Source organism: Chlorocebus sabaeus, chromosome 24, assembly GCF_047675955.1.
Source record: "Chlorocebus sabaeus isolate Y175 chromosome 24, mChlSab1.0.hap1, whole genome shotgun sequence".
Classification (NCBI taxonomy): Eukaryota; Metazoa; Chordata; class Mammalia; order Primates; family Cercopithecidae; genus Chlorocebus; species Chlorocebus sabaeus.
The window spans coordinates 68,328,231-68,344,026 of NC_132927.1; the positions used below are offsets into that span (position 1 = coordinate 68,328,231).

The 15,796-nt window shown below is 43.3% G+C and overlaps 1 protein-coding gene and 1 long non-coding RNA gene across 3 annotated transcripts in view; one reads left to right on the forward strand and one right to left on the reverse strand.

Annotated features, from left to right (window-relative positions):
- The window catches only part of TRIP11 (thyroid hormone receptor interactor 11), a 70,280-nt gene extending 59,428 nt beyond the window's left edge, over positions 1-10,852 (reverse strand). The window contains exons 1-2 of one of the 2 annotated variants that reach the window (XM_007987627.3): positions 10,714-10,852; positions 4,094-4,152 (exon numbers count right to left, since the gene is read on the reverse strand). In XM_007987627.3, coding sequence (XP_007985818.3) covers positions 4,094-4,152; positions 10,714-10,852 — 198 coding nt within the window. Of the gene's footprint in view, positions 1-4,093; positions 4,156-10,713 lie in introns of both variants that reach the window. The other variant, XM_007987625.3, reaches the window with a different exon arrangement.
- Positions 10,853-11,282: 430 nt separating this feature from the next.
- LOC119619074 (uncharacterized) overlaps positions 11,283-15,796 on the forward strand; it is a 47,866-nt gene continuing 43,352 nt past the window's right edge. The window contains exon 1 of the long non-coding RNA XR_012091035.1: positions 11,283-11,474. This is a non-coding gene — a long non-coding RNA (uncharacterized lncRNA). The remainder of the gene's footprint in view (positions 11,475-15,796) is intronic.

A 15,796-nucleotide genomic window follows, 5' to 3' on the forward strand; every position in this document is an offset into this window, starting at 1 on the left:
GGAGAAAAGAATAAATGCATGGAAAGAAGACAAGAGAGTACAAATGAAAAGAGAGACAGACTCCTGATGGCCTCCAGGTCTAGCTGCAGTCCCTCTAAACTCTGACTACATTTCTGCTGTGGAAGTCCATAGGACACTCATATCTTAAAATATTCTGTCCTGCTTAATCCTTGGTTATACCATTAGGGTCCACAGAAATCAACTTAATTTCTTTTTTAGGCAGTCCTAACTATTTGTAAAACTTATTCTTTCTGAGAGGTCTACCAACAAAGAGAAAATTTACCTATTTTTAAAAATAGAATAAAACATTCTATCTTACAATTACCATAAGGGTACTGTGGATTCTTTTATAAATCTAACAAAAATCACGGGATCATAATCAACTTGTATTTTCTGTATCTTAAAACATTTTGCTCTTTTACTATCACAGCAATTTTTAAAAAAACATTTAAAAATTTATTCCCAACTATTTTAAAAATGACAAAAAGAAAATGGAAAACCGATGAAATCACCTAGGAGAATGATACAATGGTAAAATAACCAGTTTTGCGACTGCATTGCCCAAAGTATTACATCTTTTTTTTTTTTTTTGAGACAGAGTCTCACTCTGTCGCCCAGGCTGGAATGTACTGGCACAATCTCAGCTCACTGCAACCGGGCTGGAGTGTAGTGATACAATCTCAGCTCACTGCAACCTCCGCCTCCCAGGTTCAAGCAATTCTCCTGCCTCAGCCTCCTGAATAGCTGGGATTACAGGCACACACCACCACGCCTGGCTAACTTTTGTATTTTTTGTACAGATGGGGTTTCACCACGTTGGTCAGGCTGGTCTCAAACTCTTGACCTCATGATCTGCCCGCCTTGGCCTCCCAAAGTGCTGGGATTACAGGCGTGAGTCACCACACCTGGCCTATATCAACTTTTTAAAAGAAAACAGCTGTCTACAGACACCACTTTTTGCAGTTGTTTTTTTGTCTGTTTCATTGAAGACAGCTAAAAACTCAGAATTTTTAATTATTTGATGAAGAGAAGAAAACTGACAAAGGTAAACATTTCACAATTATCAGACAACTCAGAAGATGAACGCAAAGAGACAGAAAGCAGCATCCTAGAGTCTAATGGTTATGGTGAAATGGACTGTAGAAGTGAAATCTTATACAAATCTTCAGATGGCAATATCCTGGATGAATTTTCTGAAAGTCAAGAATTGATGAGTGAACAATATATTTCTAAGAACAAAAAAGAAATATGGCTTTCATATCATTCAACAGGAAAATACTTTACTCTGCATTGTCTTGTGACAAGGACCTATACTATTTCATTTTGCTAAGCAGATATGTGACAGTATTATTTATTTATTTTGAAACTGAGTCTCGCTCTTGTTGCCCAGGCTGGAGTGCAATGGCGGGATCTCAGCTCACTGCAACCTCCACCTCCCAGGTTCAAGTGATTCTCCTGCCTCAGCCTCCCCAGCAGCTGAGATTACAGGCATGTGCCACCAAGCCCAGCGAATTTTGTAATTTTAGTAGAGACAGGGTTTCTCCATGTTGGTCAAGCTGGTCTCCAACTCACATGATCCACCTGCCTCAGCCTCCCAAAGTGCTGGGATTACAGGCGTGAGCCACCGCGCCTGTCCATGTGACAGTGTTCTTTCATCATGTATATTTGTACACCAACATTTACTTGATAGGTTCATATGTAGAAGGCTGAAGGCAGGTGTGTATACAAAAGCAACTGGGAGGAAACAGATGACACAGAAATGAAAAAAGCTCAGTGGACTGACCATTCTAATTGACATTTATAAATCTAAGAATAAACATGCTTTGTAATTATGGAGCAAAGATGACAGCCATCATCTCTTCAATAAAATCATGAGCCATTACAATTTTCAAAAGTATTCGTTTTAATGACACAATCAAGAATCAGGCTGGGCATGGTGGCTCATGCCTGTAATCCCAGCACTTTCAGAGGCCAAGGTGGAAAGACTGCTTGAAGCCAGGAGTTTGAGACCAGCCTGGTCAACAGAACAAGACATGGTCTCTACAAAAAAATTTATTTACTTACTTACTTACTTATTTATTGGAGACGGAGTATTGCTTAGGCTGGAGTGCAATGGTGTGGTCTCGGCTCACTGCAACCTCTGCCTCCTGGGTTCAAGTGATTCTCCTGCCTCAGCCTCCCAAGTAGCTGGGATTATAGGCGCCCGCCACCATATCCAGCTAATTTTTGTATTTTTAGTAGAGACGGGGTTTCACCATGTTGACCAAGCTGACCTCAAGTGATTTGACCACCTCAGCCTCCCAAAGTGCTGGGATTATAGGCATGAGCCACCGTGCCCGGCCTATTACAAAAAAATTTTAAAAATTAGCTGGGTGAGGTGTCGCATGCCTGTGGTCCCAGCTATTCAAGAGGCTGAAGCAGAAGGATCGGTTGAGCCCAGAAGTTTAAGGTTGCAGTGAACTATGATTGTGCCACTGTACTCCAGCCTGGGCAAAAAAGCAAGACCCTGTCTCAAAACAACCAACACAACAAAAATAACTAGAAGTAGTAATAACCTGAAATCTATTAGCGAGGTAACTGAAATTTGGAATCAATATTTTACGAGATAAAGATATTCCATGTTATGCAATTAAAGGTTAAAAAGCAGTTAACTGAATTCAAAGAACATTGGTTATTTTGAGTCTTTAAGGTTTCAAAACCAGAAAAAAATTACATAAAAATTTGGATTTGCTGTATTTAAATTATTAAAATGTATTTTTCTTTTTTTGATACAAGGTCTTACTCTGTCGCCCAGGCTGGAGTACAATGGCAGGATCACAGTTCACCGCAGCCTTGACTTTCTGGGCCCTAAGATCAGGTAATCCTCCCACCTCAGCCTCCCAAGTAGCAGGGACTACAGACACCCACCACTACACCTTGGCTAACGTTTTTATCTTTATTTTTTGTAACCAGTCTCAAACTCTAGGCCTCAAGCCACCCTCCCACCTTCACCTCCCAAAGTGCTGAGATTACAGGCATGAGCCACTGCACCCAGTCTAGACACTAATAATGAATAAAACAGTAAAATTAATTTGCTATTCCTCTATCTTTTTTTCTTTTTTTGGATGGAGTTTTTCTCTGTCACTCAGACTGGAATGCAGTGGTGTGATCTTGGCTCAATGCAACCTCCGCCTCCCAGTTTCCAGCAATTCTCCTGCCTTAAGCCTCCTGGGTAGCTGAGATTACAGGTGTGCGCCACCACATCTGGCTAATTTTTTTGTATTTTTAGTCAGAGACAGGGTTTCACTATGTTGGCCAGGCTTAACTCGAACTCCTGACCTCAAGTGATCCACCTGCCTTGGCTTCCCAAAATGCTGGGATTACAGACATGAGCCACTGTGCCTGGCTGCTATTCCTATATTCTTAACTTCTTTGTATCCAAATATTATTATCATTTTAGTGTTTAAAAAGCTCCAGGTTAAACAGAATTGCATTCTTAATATTATACTTAGGCGCGGTGGCTCACGTCTGTAATCCCAGCACTTTGGGAGGGTAAGGCGGGTGAATCACAAGGTCAGAAGTTTGAGAACACCCTGGCCAATATGGTGAAAATACAAAATTAGCTGGGTGTGGTAACAGTCCTATAGTCCCAGCTACTCAGGGGGCTGAGGCAGAGAAGTTGCTTGAACCTAGGAGGTGGAGGTTGTAGTGAGCCAAGATGGTGCCACTGCACTCCAGCCTGGGTGACAGAGTGAGACTCTATCTCAAAAAAAAAAAAATTATTCTTAAATAAATGTACCTCTGCAATTTAGTACGCTGTTAGAACACAGTAAACCCCGGATTATGATAAATTATTGATCTATTATTTCTATATTTGGTAGTTTTCCTACTTATACAGAAATAGAGATGGGAATATTAAAGAATAGCAAACTGCAGTACCAGGTAAATATATTTTTCATCTACAGAGGTTGATAAAAGCTCAAAAAACAATTGAGATTAAACAAGAAAAAAAAGTGCTAAGCAGTACATTCAAAAAGAAAGGATCAAAATAATGTTTGTGTAACTTTCATGACTTTAAAAAAGAAAAATCTAAGTAGTCTTTGATTTTCCTTACCTCTGATCTCAAGATTGCATGAATGGCTTCAATTTCCTTTGTTCTAGAATCAGGCAATTCTGCTACAAGAGAAATATCAAATATTGAATATTTAATCAATACCATATGAAGTAATAAACAGGTATTTTCAGGAAAATATATTTCACTGAGTTAACACAGAATAGTAGGCTGATATGAGAGGATTCAGAAGAAAAAAATTACTTTATTTCCATAACAACTTTTCACTGACACTAATGTTCTTCATTGTCATAAAAGTCATTCTTTTTGCCTATGCCCTCTATCTTAGGATGTCTACCTTTACCCCTTAGAAATGTTCATTAAAATTTTGCTGTGGGAAACTAAGCTTTAGAAATTAAAACTATTTCTCTGTGGGCTTACACTGCTATAATTTTAGATGAAACTTATTCAACTGGGGCTTCAGGCCTTATTTCTAACTGTAAGAATTAAAGAAAGAGGAGACAAACACAAAGGGTGGCTTGCCAGTTAAGACAGGTTTATTTTAGAGAAAACAAACCTGAGAGGGGCATTTGGCTGAGTTAGGTTAGAGGCACACTCTTTTCCAGACTAAGAGTTTTTAAGGATTTAGGGTGGGAAAGTGTATTAGAGGCTTAGACTGCCTCTGTGTTTTTTTGTAGTGCTTATCTGGGAGGGAGAGTTGTGTTTGTTCCATTTTTTCTGGAGTTGCAGACATACCCCCTAAATCTGCTTTAGCTTCCCTATTTTAGTGCACCTGAAGGGAAATGAATGTGCTTATTAAGGCCCACTGCTTTAGTGGGGCCCACTGTATGAGAGTGAAGTTTGGCAGTTATCCAAGAGACGTCCCCCCACCTCCTTTTGTGCCCAAGCACCCCCTCTGTATGTGTTTTACTGTCTGCTTTTTCTGGCTGCTTGTAGTTAGGAGAGAAGTGACTTCCTTGAAATGCATGAGGTTAGAAAGAGAGCTAGAGGTTGGGTGCGGTGGCTCACGCCTGTAATCCCAGCACTTTGGGAGGCCAAAGTGGGCGGATCACATGAGATCGGGAGTTTGAGACCAGCCTGGCCAACAGGTAAAATCTCATCTCTACTGAAAATACAAAAATTAGCCAGGTATGGTGGCGCATGCCTATAATCCTAGCTACTCAGGAGGCTGAGGCAGAAGAATCACTTGAACCTGAGAGGTGGAGGTTGCAGTGTACTGTTGCCCCACTGTACTCCAGCCTGGGCGACAGTGAGACTCCGTCTCCAAAAAAAGAAGGGGAGCTGGAACTTAAAAGTGGCAGTATTTGTCTGAGATAACAGTGTACCTGCTCTGTCACTAACTTCTGCTCTCAATACTATCAAATAATAAATGACCTATAAACGAAGAAAAATATACTGAGAACACTTAAAGCAACATAGACGCAATTTATTAAAAATGTGAATGAGCTCAGTCTGGTTTTGTACATTTTCATTTTTTAATTTTCTTGGAGAAAGTCTCACTTCACTCTGCCACCTAGGCTGGAGTATAAATGGTATGATCATGGCTCACTGTAGCCTCAAATTCTCTCGCTTCAGCCTTCCAAGTAGTTGGAACTACAGGCACATGTGACCACACCTACCTAATTTTTTTACTTTTTTGGAGAGATGAGGTTTCACCATGTTGCCCAGGCAGGTCTCGAACTCCTAGCCTTAGGCAGTCCTCCACACTCAGCCTCCCAAAGTGCTGAGATTACAGGTGTGAGTCACCACGCAGGGCCCTTGGTTTTGTACATTTTCATTTAAAGTAGAGTCAGAGCCCAGCAGTATCAACATGGTAACCACAAATGCTAGTAGAAAATCATCATCCAGCTGCTCTCGGTGGCTCACACCTGTAATCCCAGCACTTTGGGAGGCCGAGGCAGGTGGATCACTTTAGGTCAGGAGTTCAAGACAACCCTGGCCAATATGGCAAAACCCCATCTCTACTAAAAATAAAAAAAAACTGGCCAGTCATGGTGAAGGGTGCCTGTAATCTGCAATCCCAGCTACTTAGGAGGTGAGGCAGGAGAAATTGCTTGAACCGGGAAGGCAGAAACTGCAGTGAGCCGAGATCGTGCCACTGCACTCCAGTCTGGGCGACAGAACAAGACTTGGTCTCAACAACAAAAAAAAAAATAGAAAAGAAAATCATCATCCAGAGTTAGATTTTTTTTCCTAGGTACTAGTATTTTTTTCATTACTCACAGCTCCTTAATATAAAAATAACTTCTCTGAACTACAGTTTATTAGGAGTTTCCAATTTTTTGGCTTCCCTGGGCCATACTGGAAGAACTGTCTTGGGCCATACATAAAATACACTAACGCTAACAATCGCTAATGAGCTTTAAAAAAAAAAAAAAACGCAAAAATAACTCTTTCGTTTTTTTTTGAGACAGAGTGTCCCTCTGTTGCCCAGGCTGGAGTGTAGTGGCACAATCCCAGCTCACTGCAACCTCCACCTCCTGGGTTCAAGTGATTCTCCCAACTTAGCCTCCCCAGTAGCTGGGACTATAGGCCTGCGCCACCATGCTCAGCTAATTTTTGTATCTTTTACTAAAGAGACGAGGTTTCACCATGTTGGCCAGGCTGGCCTTAAACTCCTGACCTCAGGTGATCCTGAGGTCTTCCTCGGCCTCCCAAAGTGCTGGGATTACAAGTGTGAGCCACCACGCCCAGCCAGAAAAACTCAAAATATTTTTTTTTTGGGACGGAGTCTCGCTCTGTCGCCCAGGCTGGAGTGCAGTGGCTGGATCTCAGCCCACTGCAAGCTCCGCCTCCCGGGTTTATGCCATTCTCCTGCCTCAGCCTCCCGAGTAGCTGGGACTACAGATGCCCGCCACCTCACCCGGCTAGTTTTTTGTATTTTTTAGTAGAGACTGGGGGTTTCACCGTGTTAGCCAGGATGGTCTCGATCTCCTGACCTCATGATCCGCCCGTCTCGGCCTCCCAAAGTGCTGGGATTACAGGCTTAAGCCACCGCGCCCGGCCAAAACTCATAATATTTTAAGCAAGTTTGTGAATTTGTGTTGGGTCTCATTCAAAACCCATCCTAGGCCACATGTGGCCTGCAGACCACAGGTTGGAGAAGCTCGGTTTAAATCAAAAGAAGCATGCAATAATTACAGTGACAAACACTCTTGTTTAGAAAATCACCAGGGAGGGTTACATCTGTGGTTGGTTGTATGTCTTGCTTGAAACTATGAAAGGACTGTTTAATTGCTACTCCGAAGAGGACAAGGTATAATCTAATTTGTTTAGGAAGGTAATTGTTAAAAGCAGCAACTATTTTAAAGAGGGATTTTACAAGTTCATGCAAACTTCATACCCTTCCCCACAAGAAAAACTTGGCCTTTTTAGGTATAAAGGGGAGATATTATGCAGACAAAAATATTCTGACTTTGTCAATGAGGGCAAATATGACATTTACCCTTCATTAATGTTTACAATTTGCTAGGCACAATTCCAGTCATTTTGCACTCATGATTTCATTTAATACTCTCAACCTCACAATAGATATGATTATCCCTGTTTAAAAGATAAGGAAACTGCTTTTTGGAGGTTCATTTCTAATAATTTGCCCAAAATCCCACAACTTGTAATGCACAAAAGCAGAATTTCAACCCATGTATGATTTAAAAGCCCAAGCTCCTAACCTTGAATAAATCAGTAGTGTTAGGTAAAATTGCAACCTTCTGATATTACAAATATGGATGGCTTTTAAGTTGTCCCCATAGTGCTATTTTGGAACTGTTTTATTTTGCATTACTGACACAGGGTAAACACTAATAAATACTTGTTGAATGAATAAAAGAACTGTAGTCTGACCCTCCTTTCCCTTTATTTTTTTGAGACAGGGTCGTCTCTGTCACCCAGGCTGGAGTTCAGTGGTGCAATCACAGCTCACTGGAGCCTTGAACTCCTGGGCTCAAGCAAACCTCCCATCTCACCTCCCAAGTAGGTGAGACTATAGGCACATACCACCATGCCCAGCTAAAAACTTTTTGTAGAGATGAGATCTCCCTACGTTGCCCAGGCTGGTCCCCAACTCCTGGCTTTAAGCTATCCTCCCACTTGGGCCTACCAAAGAGCTGAGATTACAGGTGTGAACCACCACACCTGGCCAGACTCCTATTTTTAAAAATTTACAAAATCAATAAATTAGGTGTTAAGCAAGTCTGATTGAAATACAAAGGGAAAAGAATAAAGGCATTAAGCAACTTTGCAGATTTCTCATCACCCACTTGTGCCATTTTTATTAAGCATCTACTATGTGCCAAAAGGAAGGTGCCACATATTTGGGAATATAAAGAGCAAAAAAATTCAGTCCCCACCCTGGGCATCAGGAAAACAGATGAACTATAACTCAACATGTTAAATGCTGTCAGGGAGGGATCCACAAAGTTCTGTTAGAACACAGATCACCAAATTCAACTCAACAACTCAACCTGTGTGGGAGTCAGAATGGTTCACCAAATACTTAAGTACCTGACATGTGAGCAGGGCTGTACAGGAAAATTGTTTTCTGGGTGAAGGAGGAAACAGAGAAGAAAGGGCTTTCCATATAGAGGCTTGAAGTTGTGTAGGTGCCTGACAAAATCCCACATGACAGAAGCTGTGCATATAAGCAAGCTTATGTATGTGCACATGCACAACAACTGGTATGGCAACTAGAAGAGGTTCACTGAAGGTCAGTCACAGTTGCTCACGCCTGTAATCCCAGCACTCTGGGAGGCCGAGGCAGGAGGATCACCTGAGGTCTCAGGAGTTCAAGACCAGCCTGGCCAACATGGTGAAACCTCATCTCTACTAAAAATACAAAAATTAGCTGGGTGTGGTGGCACACGCCTGTAATCCCAGCTACTTGGGAGGCTCAGGTAGGAGAATTGCTTGAACCCAGGAGGCGAAGGTTGCAGGGAGCCAAGATCATGCCACTGCATCCAGCCTACGCAACAGAGTGAGATTCCATCCAAAACTGAGAGGTTTGGATTTTGTTCTGTAACAGGGTCAAGAAATTTTTAAGCAGGTTTGTTTTTAAAAAGTAACTGACAATACAATTGAAAATGGACTGGAGTAGGGAGAAATGGGTGACAGGACATGAAAGATGAATAGTCCCTGGGAAAGATTATAGGGATCAAAAGAATAAGGAGCAATAAAGGAAAGGACAATTCTGGCATAGGATAAACAAGATTTCATGACCAACTGGAAGTAGATGAAAAAAGACATAAAACAAAGACATGAAGAGTTACAGTTTAGGAAACTGAGAATGAAGCCATTAAGATTGAGAAAATAGCACATTTGGCAGGAGAACAAAATGAATACCACCTTAAACCTGGAAGACATCCAGGTTGAGGGATGCACATTCTCTGGCTTAGGGTCAAAGGAACAGCCAACCGTTTTCCCCTATCTAGGATATAAGGAGCGACTAGTCATTTCCCATAGTTATCCAGCTCTTCTGTGCTTCTGACTGCCCTCAAGGTCCCATGCTTTCCCCAACACATAAAGACGCCCTTTCATTTCTATATCCAAACCTGTCTCACTGATGCACCTTTATGGCATGGGGAACCTCAAGCGGTAAAGTGGGTTTCGGTAGCTCCCCAGTCTATTCTTCCTTCCATCTAAATAGACCCCACAGAAACTCAACACATAAGCATTATCTTTCTATCAAACCATCTTTCCCGATTTCAACCAAATAAATATGAAGGATCTGTTAAATAAGCAATTAAACAAAACTAAGCCAGAATACTAATTTATTAAATTTATTTATAAGAAATACAATTGTCAAAGCAGCAGCTCTCACCCAAAAGAACAGTCCATTATCTCCCTGGAGCAGACTTGGATTGAAACTTAAAAACTGTTTCGATCCAAACATTGCTTACTGAAATGCCAAGAAATCAAAATAGTAATTAATGGATAGTAATTAATGTAACCATTGATTACCATGTAACTCTGGGTCACTATTGTGTGTGACTCAATCTTGTTTTACTAACAAGATTGAGGACTTCAAAAATGAGTGAAGATTGCTAAGGGTACCTTAATATAGGGTTGTCTTCCCTATTCTACTGTCGAAATACGGACGAAATAAGCGACTATACACAAAAATACATTCTCAGCTGGAACGCTACAATGTATCATCACAATAAGGAAAAGTAAAAAATAATTAAATGGAAAAATATGGACGTGTTTCATAACATACTCAAGACAGAAAAGAGCAAAACTCACCGAATGTTTAAATTATGAGTTATTTCAACTGTTACAAAAATAGAACACATAAACAATTCTTTAAACTGTGTCAGAATACAGGAAAGTAAGAATGAGATCAGACCCCAAACTGAAGGCAAAGTGGTGGGCGTGGATAAACCAAACAAAAATAAATTCGACTTAACGTAGGAGCAGTTTCACTCTACTGTACTTTGAGATATCCAGAATATTTAAAGGAGGAGAACCAGGAGTCTTCCCCTGGCCCCCAGTAGTCTTTCATCATAGAAAATCTGTTGAGAAGAGGCAAGAGGAGGTGTGTGAAGAAAAAAGGGAGGAGCAGCATTCCTTTGCGACCTGTACGCGTCTCCTGACTGATGGAAGTAGGGACCAAACGGACGTTCCCAGGGTCTTAGAAAAGCCCTCCCTTCCCTCGCTCCAGCTGTTACCTTCCACTTCCTCCGTGCCCTCCATCAGCATATCCTTTGTAAAGTTTGAAATCTGGCCAGTGAGGGAAGCCAGGCTGCCCCCGACATGACCCAGAGACTGGCCCAATCCGGAGCCGAGGCCCCCAAGCCAGGACGACATCGCAGCGAGTTTAGAGAACGACCTGGTCCGTTCGGGGGGGGGGGAGAAAAAAAAAAAAAAGGTTTAGCGCCGTCGGACGATCTGACCAAATATCCTTGAACGCCTGCCTTCGCGAGACAGGATATGATAACACAAAGCGGGGTTCTCAAGCAAGGCCGGCTCCAGGTTCTGCCTAGCAACGCAGAGGCCTGGTCTGGAATTTTACCAGGGGCCTGCCTCTAGTGACACAGTCACCCGCGGAGGGCCTTCTGCTTATTCCCACCGTCCAGATTGGGCCACTTCTTCCTCAGCTCTAGTGAGTTTCCCCAGTTTCGTGGGCTACTCCTGCCAACTCGACGCCGGCCGCCATGACACTCGCTCGGTAAGCTGCAGTGGATCATAGAAAGGCGTCGCGGTGGCGTAGACAGGCCCCGCGAAGCCGCCGGACGTGTCCTTGGCGCAAGGGAGGCTGGGATCGCGGAGGACCGCGCGCCGGTTGGATCGACTGCAGCCAGCGCCTAGTGCAAGATTAGGTACACGCAGCCGGCCGGCTTTGGCCGGGGTAGAAATGGCCTGGACAACTGGGGCATCGCGGCGCTCCTCGGACTCCTGCAGCTGCGTTTAAAAGCAGAGCCGACCCTTGGTGGGTAGTCCGGGGACCCTGTGAACCCTCCTTGTGTTGCTGAAACCTAGTGTTTTAATTGGGACTACCTCCAGCGGTGCCTGGAGACTTGGCGGGGACGTTCCATTGCGCAGGAAGCGGCTTCAAATAATTTACACGCCTCACTGTATCGATTAGCTGCTCCGTGACAGGCACTGTGGTAGGAACTGAGGCTGCAAAGATAGAACGGACGGGTTGCAAAAAACAAAACAAAACAAAACAAAACAGAAAGAAAGAAAAGGAAAAAAAAGGATGGGTTGAAAATTCAGGTGTCCAAGCAGGAAACACACTTTCCTTCTATAGGAGAAATCTCTGGTGCCTTTATAGCTCACAATTGAAACCCTACCTTGTTTAACATACGAGGAGCTATTTTCGTGAAGCTGCCCTCACTCTTTAGAGGACAGCAGGGCAACTTAATAGAGAAGTGCCATTTAGTGTCAACGCTCCTATGGTATTGGCGGCACTCGCTATGCAAGTGCTACACCTCCCTCAGTCCTGTTAGCCACACTGTGGCTGTAACACAGTGTCCTGCCTTGCTTGCTTCCTTCCCTAAAGGAAGAAAAGTTGTCATGTGACTTTCAAGCAATTGGTGCAGGATACGTGGACACACAGCATCTAGCCAGGGAGACTTCCACATTTTTTGGTTTCAAAAGGATGTAGATCTGCAGTTCTTTTAAGCATAGCAATAGGTATACTGGCATCTTTCACTTTGATTATATTCACAAGAGGGGCTACTGCAGATTGCACAGTTTGTGAACAGAACATTGGGAATGCCTCCAGTATTTGAGATCTGATAGCACCAGGCAATAGTAGTTCTCTCTGAAAGCTGATTTTTTTTTTTTTTATTTGATATGGAGCCTCGCTCTGTGACCCAGGCTGGAGTGCAGTGGCGAGATGTCAGCTCACTGCAACCTCTGCTGCCCGGGTTCAAGCGATTCTCCTGCCTCAGCCTCCGAAGTAGCTGGGACTACAGGCGCCCATTCTTCATTTTACTAATGAGAAACCAGTGCCCAGAAATATTAAGTAACCCATCCAAGGTCATACAGCTAATAAGTGACAGACCCAGGCAGTCAGGCTTCGGAGTCTGCACATCTAACCACTGGGCTATGATATTCACATGAATGCAGGGAAAGCATTTAATAAACACTTCAAGAATGAGATGTAAATTTTATTTTAAGCACATTCAGATATCCAGTGTGACTCCTGGATGTTTAAAAAAAATAATAAAAAAGGCAGGGCCGGGGGCAGTGGCTTACGCCTGTAATCCCCAGCACCTTGGGAGGCCAAGGCAGGCGGATCACCTGAGGTCAGGCATTCAAGACCAGACTGGCCAACATGGTGAAACCCCATCTCTACTAAAAATACAAAAATTAGCCAGGTGTGGTGGCAGGCACTTGTCACGCGCGTCCATGTGAAGAGACCACCAAACAGGCTTTGTGTGAGCAATAAAGCTGTTTATTTCACTTGGGTGCAGGTGGGCTGAGTCTGAAAAGAGAGTCAGCAAAGGGAGCTAAGGGTGGGGCAGTTTTATAGGATTTAGGTAGGTATTGGAAAATTACAGTAAAAGGGGGTTGTTCTCTGGTGGGCAGGGATGGAGGTCAGAAGGTGCTGGGTGTGGGAGCTTCTGAGCCAGGAGAAGGAATTTCAAAAGGTCATGTCATCAGTTAAGGCGGGAACCAGCCATTTTCACTTCTTTTGTGATTCTTCAGTTGCTTCAGGCCATCTGGATGTATATGCGCAGGCTTGGACTCAGAGGCCAGACATTCCTGTCTTCTTATATTAATAAGAAAAATAAAATAGTGTTGAAGTGTTGGGGCAGTGAAAATTTTGTGGGGTGGTATGGAGCGATAATGGGTGATGCTTTTCAGGGCTGCTTCAAGTGGGATTAGGGGCGGCGTGGGAACCTAGAGTGGGAGAGATTAAGCTGAAGGAAAATTTTGTGGTAAGGGGTGATATTGTGGGGTTGTTAGAAGGAGCATTTATCATATAGAATGATTGGTGATGGCCTGGTTGTGGTTTTGTATGAATTGAGAAACTAAATGGAAGACACAAGGTCCAAATAAGAGAAGGAGAAAAACAGGTATTAAAGTACTAAGAATAGGGAGGACCCAGGACATCCAATTAGAGAGTGCCCAAGGGGGTTCAGTGTAATTGATCGGCAAGTTTTTGGGCTCTATTACTGAGTTTTTTTTATGTTGTCATACACCAGGCCAGATTGATTTAGGTAAAAACAACAATCTTCATTTAAAAATATACAGAGCCCTCCTTTTTCAGCAGTAAGTCAAGGCCTTGGCGGTTTGGAGGACAACTGCAGCTAAAGAGCCAACTTGGGCCTGAAGGACTGATAAAGTTTGTGATATGTCTGTGATGCTAGCAGAGAAGTCATTAGAGAGGCTATGGAAGGTTGTGACAGAGGTTGAAATGCCTGCTATTCCAGTACTGAGAGCAATAGTGGAGGTAGAAAGTCCTAAATCAACAAGCAAGGGAATTAGTGGAATAACTCTTTTTTTGTCGTTTCGGTGTCATAAGGGGAACAGGAAGCTCTTCATAAGGGGAACAGGAAGCTCTTCGGTTCAATTTGCAAATTGAATTTTGGGAGTAAGGAAAACTAGTGTGCATGTGCCTGTCCAATTAGCAGGTAGACACATATAGGTAGAGGATCCACAGAGGAAGAAAAAACCTTGTGCAAGGCAAAACTGGAAATGCAAAGTAAAAAGATGAGAAGGAGTGCTGAAAGGGGTGTCTTTTACCCAGACTCCTAGGGCTTCAGCTAGGGCGGCAGCCATCAGAGGTTGTAATGGGGACTGACGCAGAAACTGTGTAGAGGGGGAGGTTCGATTTTCATGGTGTATGAGAAAACGTTGAGTGTCTACGAGCAACCTTTCAGTGTTATTTTTGGGGCTGGGTATAAGTAAACAAGAAGAGGGCCTGGGAGGACAGTCTCATGAGCAAGGGGAAGGTAGCCAAGGATGGAGTGAAATACAAGGTAAGTGTCTTCCTAAGCAGTAATTACTGTGAATGTTTTTAAGTTTGCCTGTATTGATAGAGGGCTTATCTGTAATACAGAGCTGGAAGGCTCCAATTGTTTCAGTGATGCGTGTAGTTGGACTTTGGAGATAAAGAGTAAAGGAACATCGAGAAGGTGAAAGGTTACCCAGGGGAATTCCAGTGGGTCTTTGCCGAGAGATACATAAAGGAGTGACCACAGGAATAGTAGTTTGTGTTGTGAGGGGTCCAAATATGGGGGAGTAGAGTTGATAGAAGGAGAAAGGTTTTTTAAGTAAGTGTGGAGGATGGCGGCAGCTTGCTGATGTGAAATGTCTGGGGAGGTCTTGCTGGACCTGTCTAGAAAGTAAAGAAGTTCTTTAGGAGGGTTAAGGTGAGGGCTGTTAAAGGAAGTTCGGAGGTGTACGGAGACAGGAGATGTTGACCAGTCTGTATGTAAGGTGGGGACAGCTGTGTAGGCACAAGAAGAAAGGGAAATGCAAAGCCAGCAATTGTTCACTAAGGAGGAATTAGAAACGGCTAGGAGAGAGTGAATAAGATTGATAGTATGGTGGAGATAGCTGGGGAGAGGTAGAGGGTGGCATAAGGATGGGAATGAGAATAAGAGTGAGTGTAAAAGCAAAGAATAGAACTTCATCAGGGTGGAAGTATTGGAGGGTGCCCTGCCAGCAAAGATCATCTATCCACTCTAAGAGGGAGTTAAGAGTGGCGGTTTGGGGATAGCACCAGGAGATATCAGCTGTGATGGCTTAGAGAAACTGTAAACGGGCAGTGTAAACAAAAGCAGGGCATTTATGAGTAATTGAGAACGGTGAATAGGAATATGACTAGACAGAAGATAGTAGGGATGACAAGCTTTTGGGGCACAGTCCAAATAGTGAGGGTGACTGTGTAAAGCCCTGTTGCAAAAAGTAGGGTAAGGACGAACAGACCTAATAGAATGAAGAGATGTATTAGGCTCATGAGGGTTATTACTGTTCTTCAGAAATGCGAGTGAGTTTAACAGAAGTAGGGGAGAGTGTTTGCGACTTCCAGGAGGAGGAGGAGGGATTAGGCTGGCTGTCCGACAAATACAGCTTTATTCTGGAATGGTGAACCCATTGGGGAGGATCCTGCAGGCGGATGGCAGTCGGGGTACTATAGATGACTAAGTAGGGTCTGGTCCATCGAGGTTGTAGAGTTTGAGGGATCAGGTTTTTAACAAGAACTGATCATCCAGCTAGAGTGTCTTCATATGGCTGGGAATCTGGAGTAGGCAAGAGAAGATTAGCAGCCTGGCGAATTTCCTGTCTAGCCTG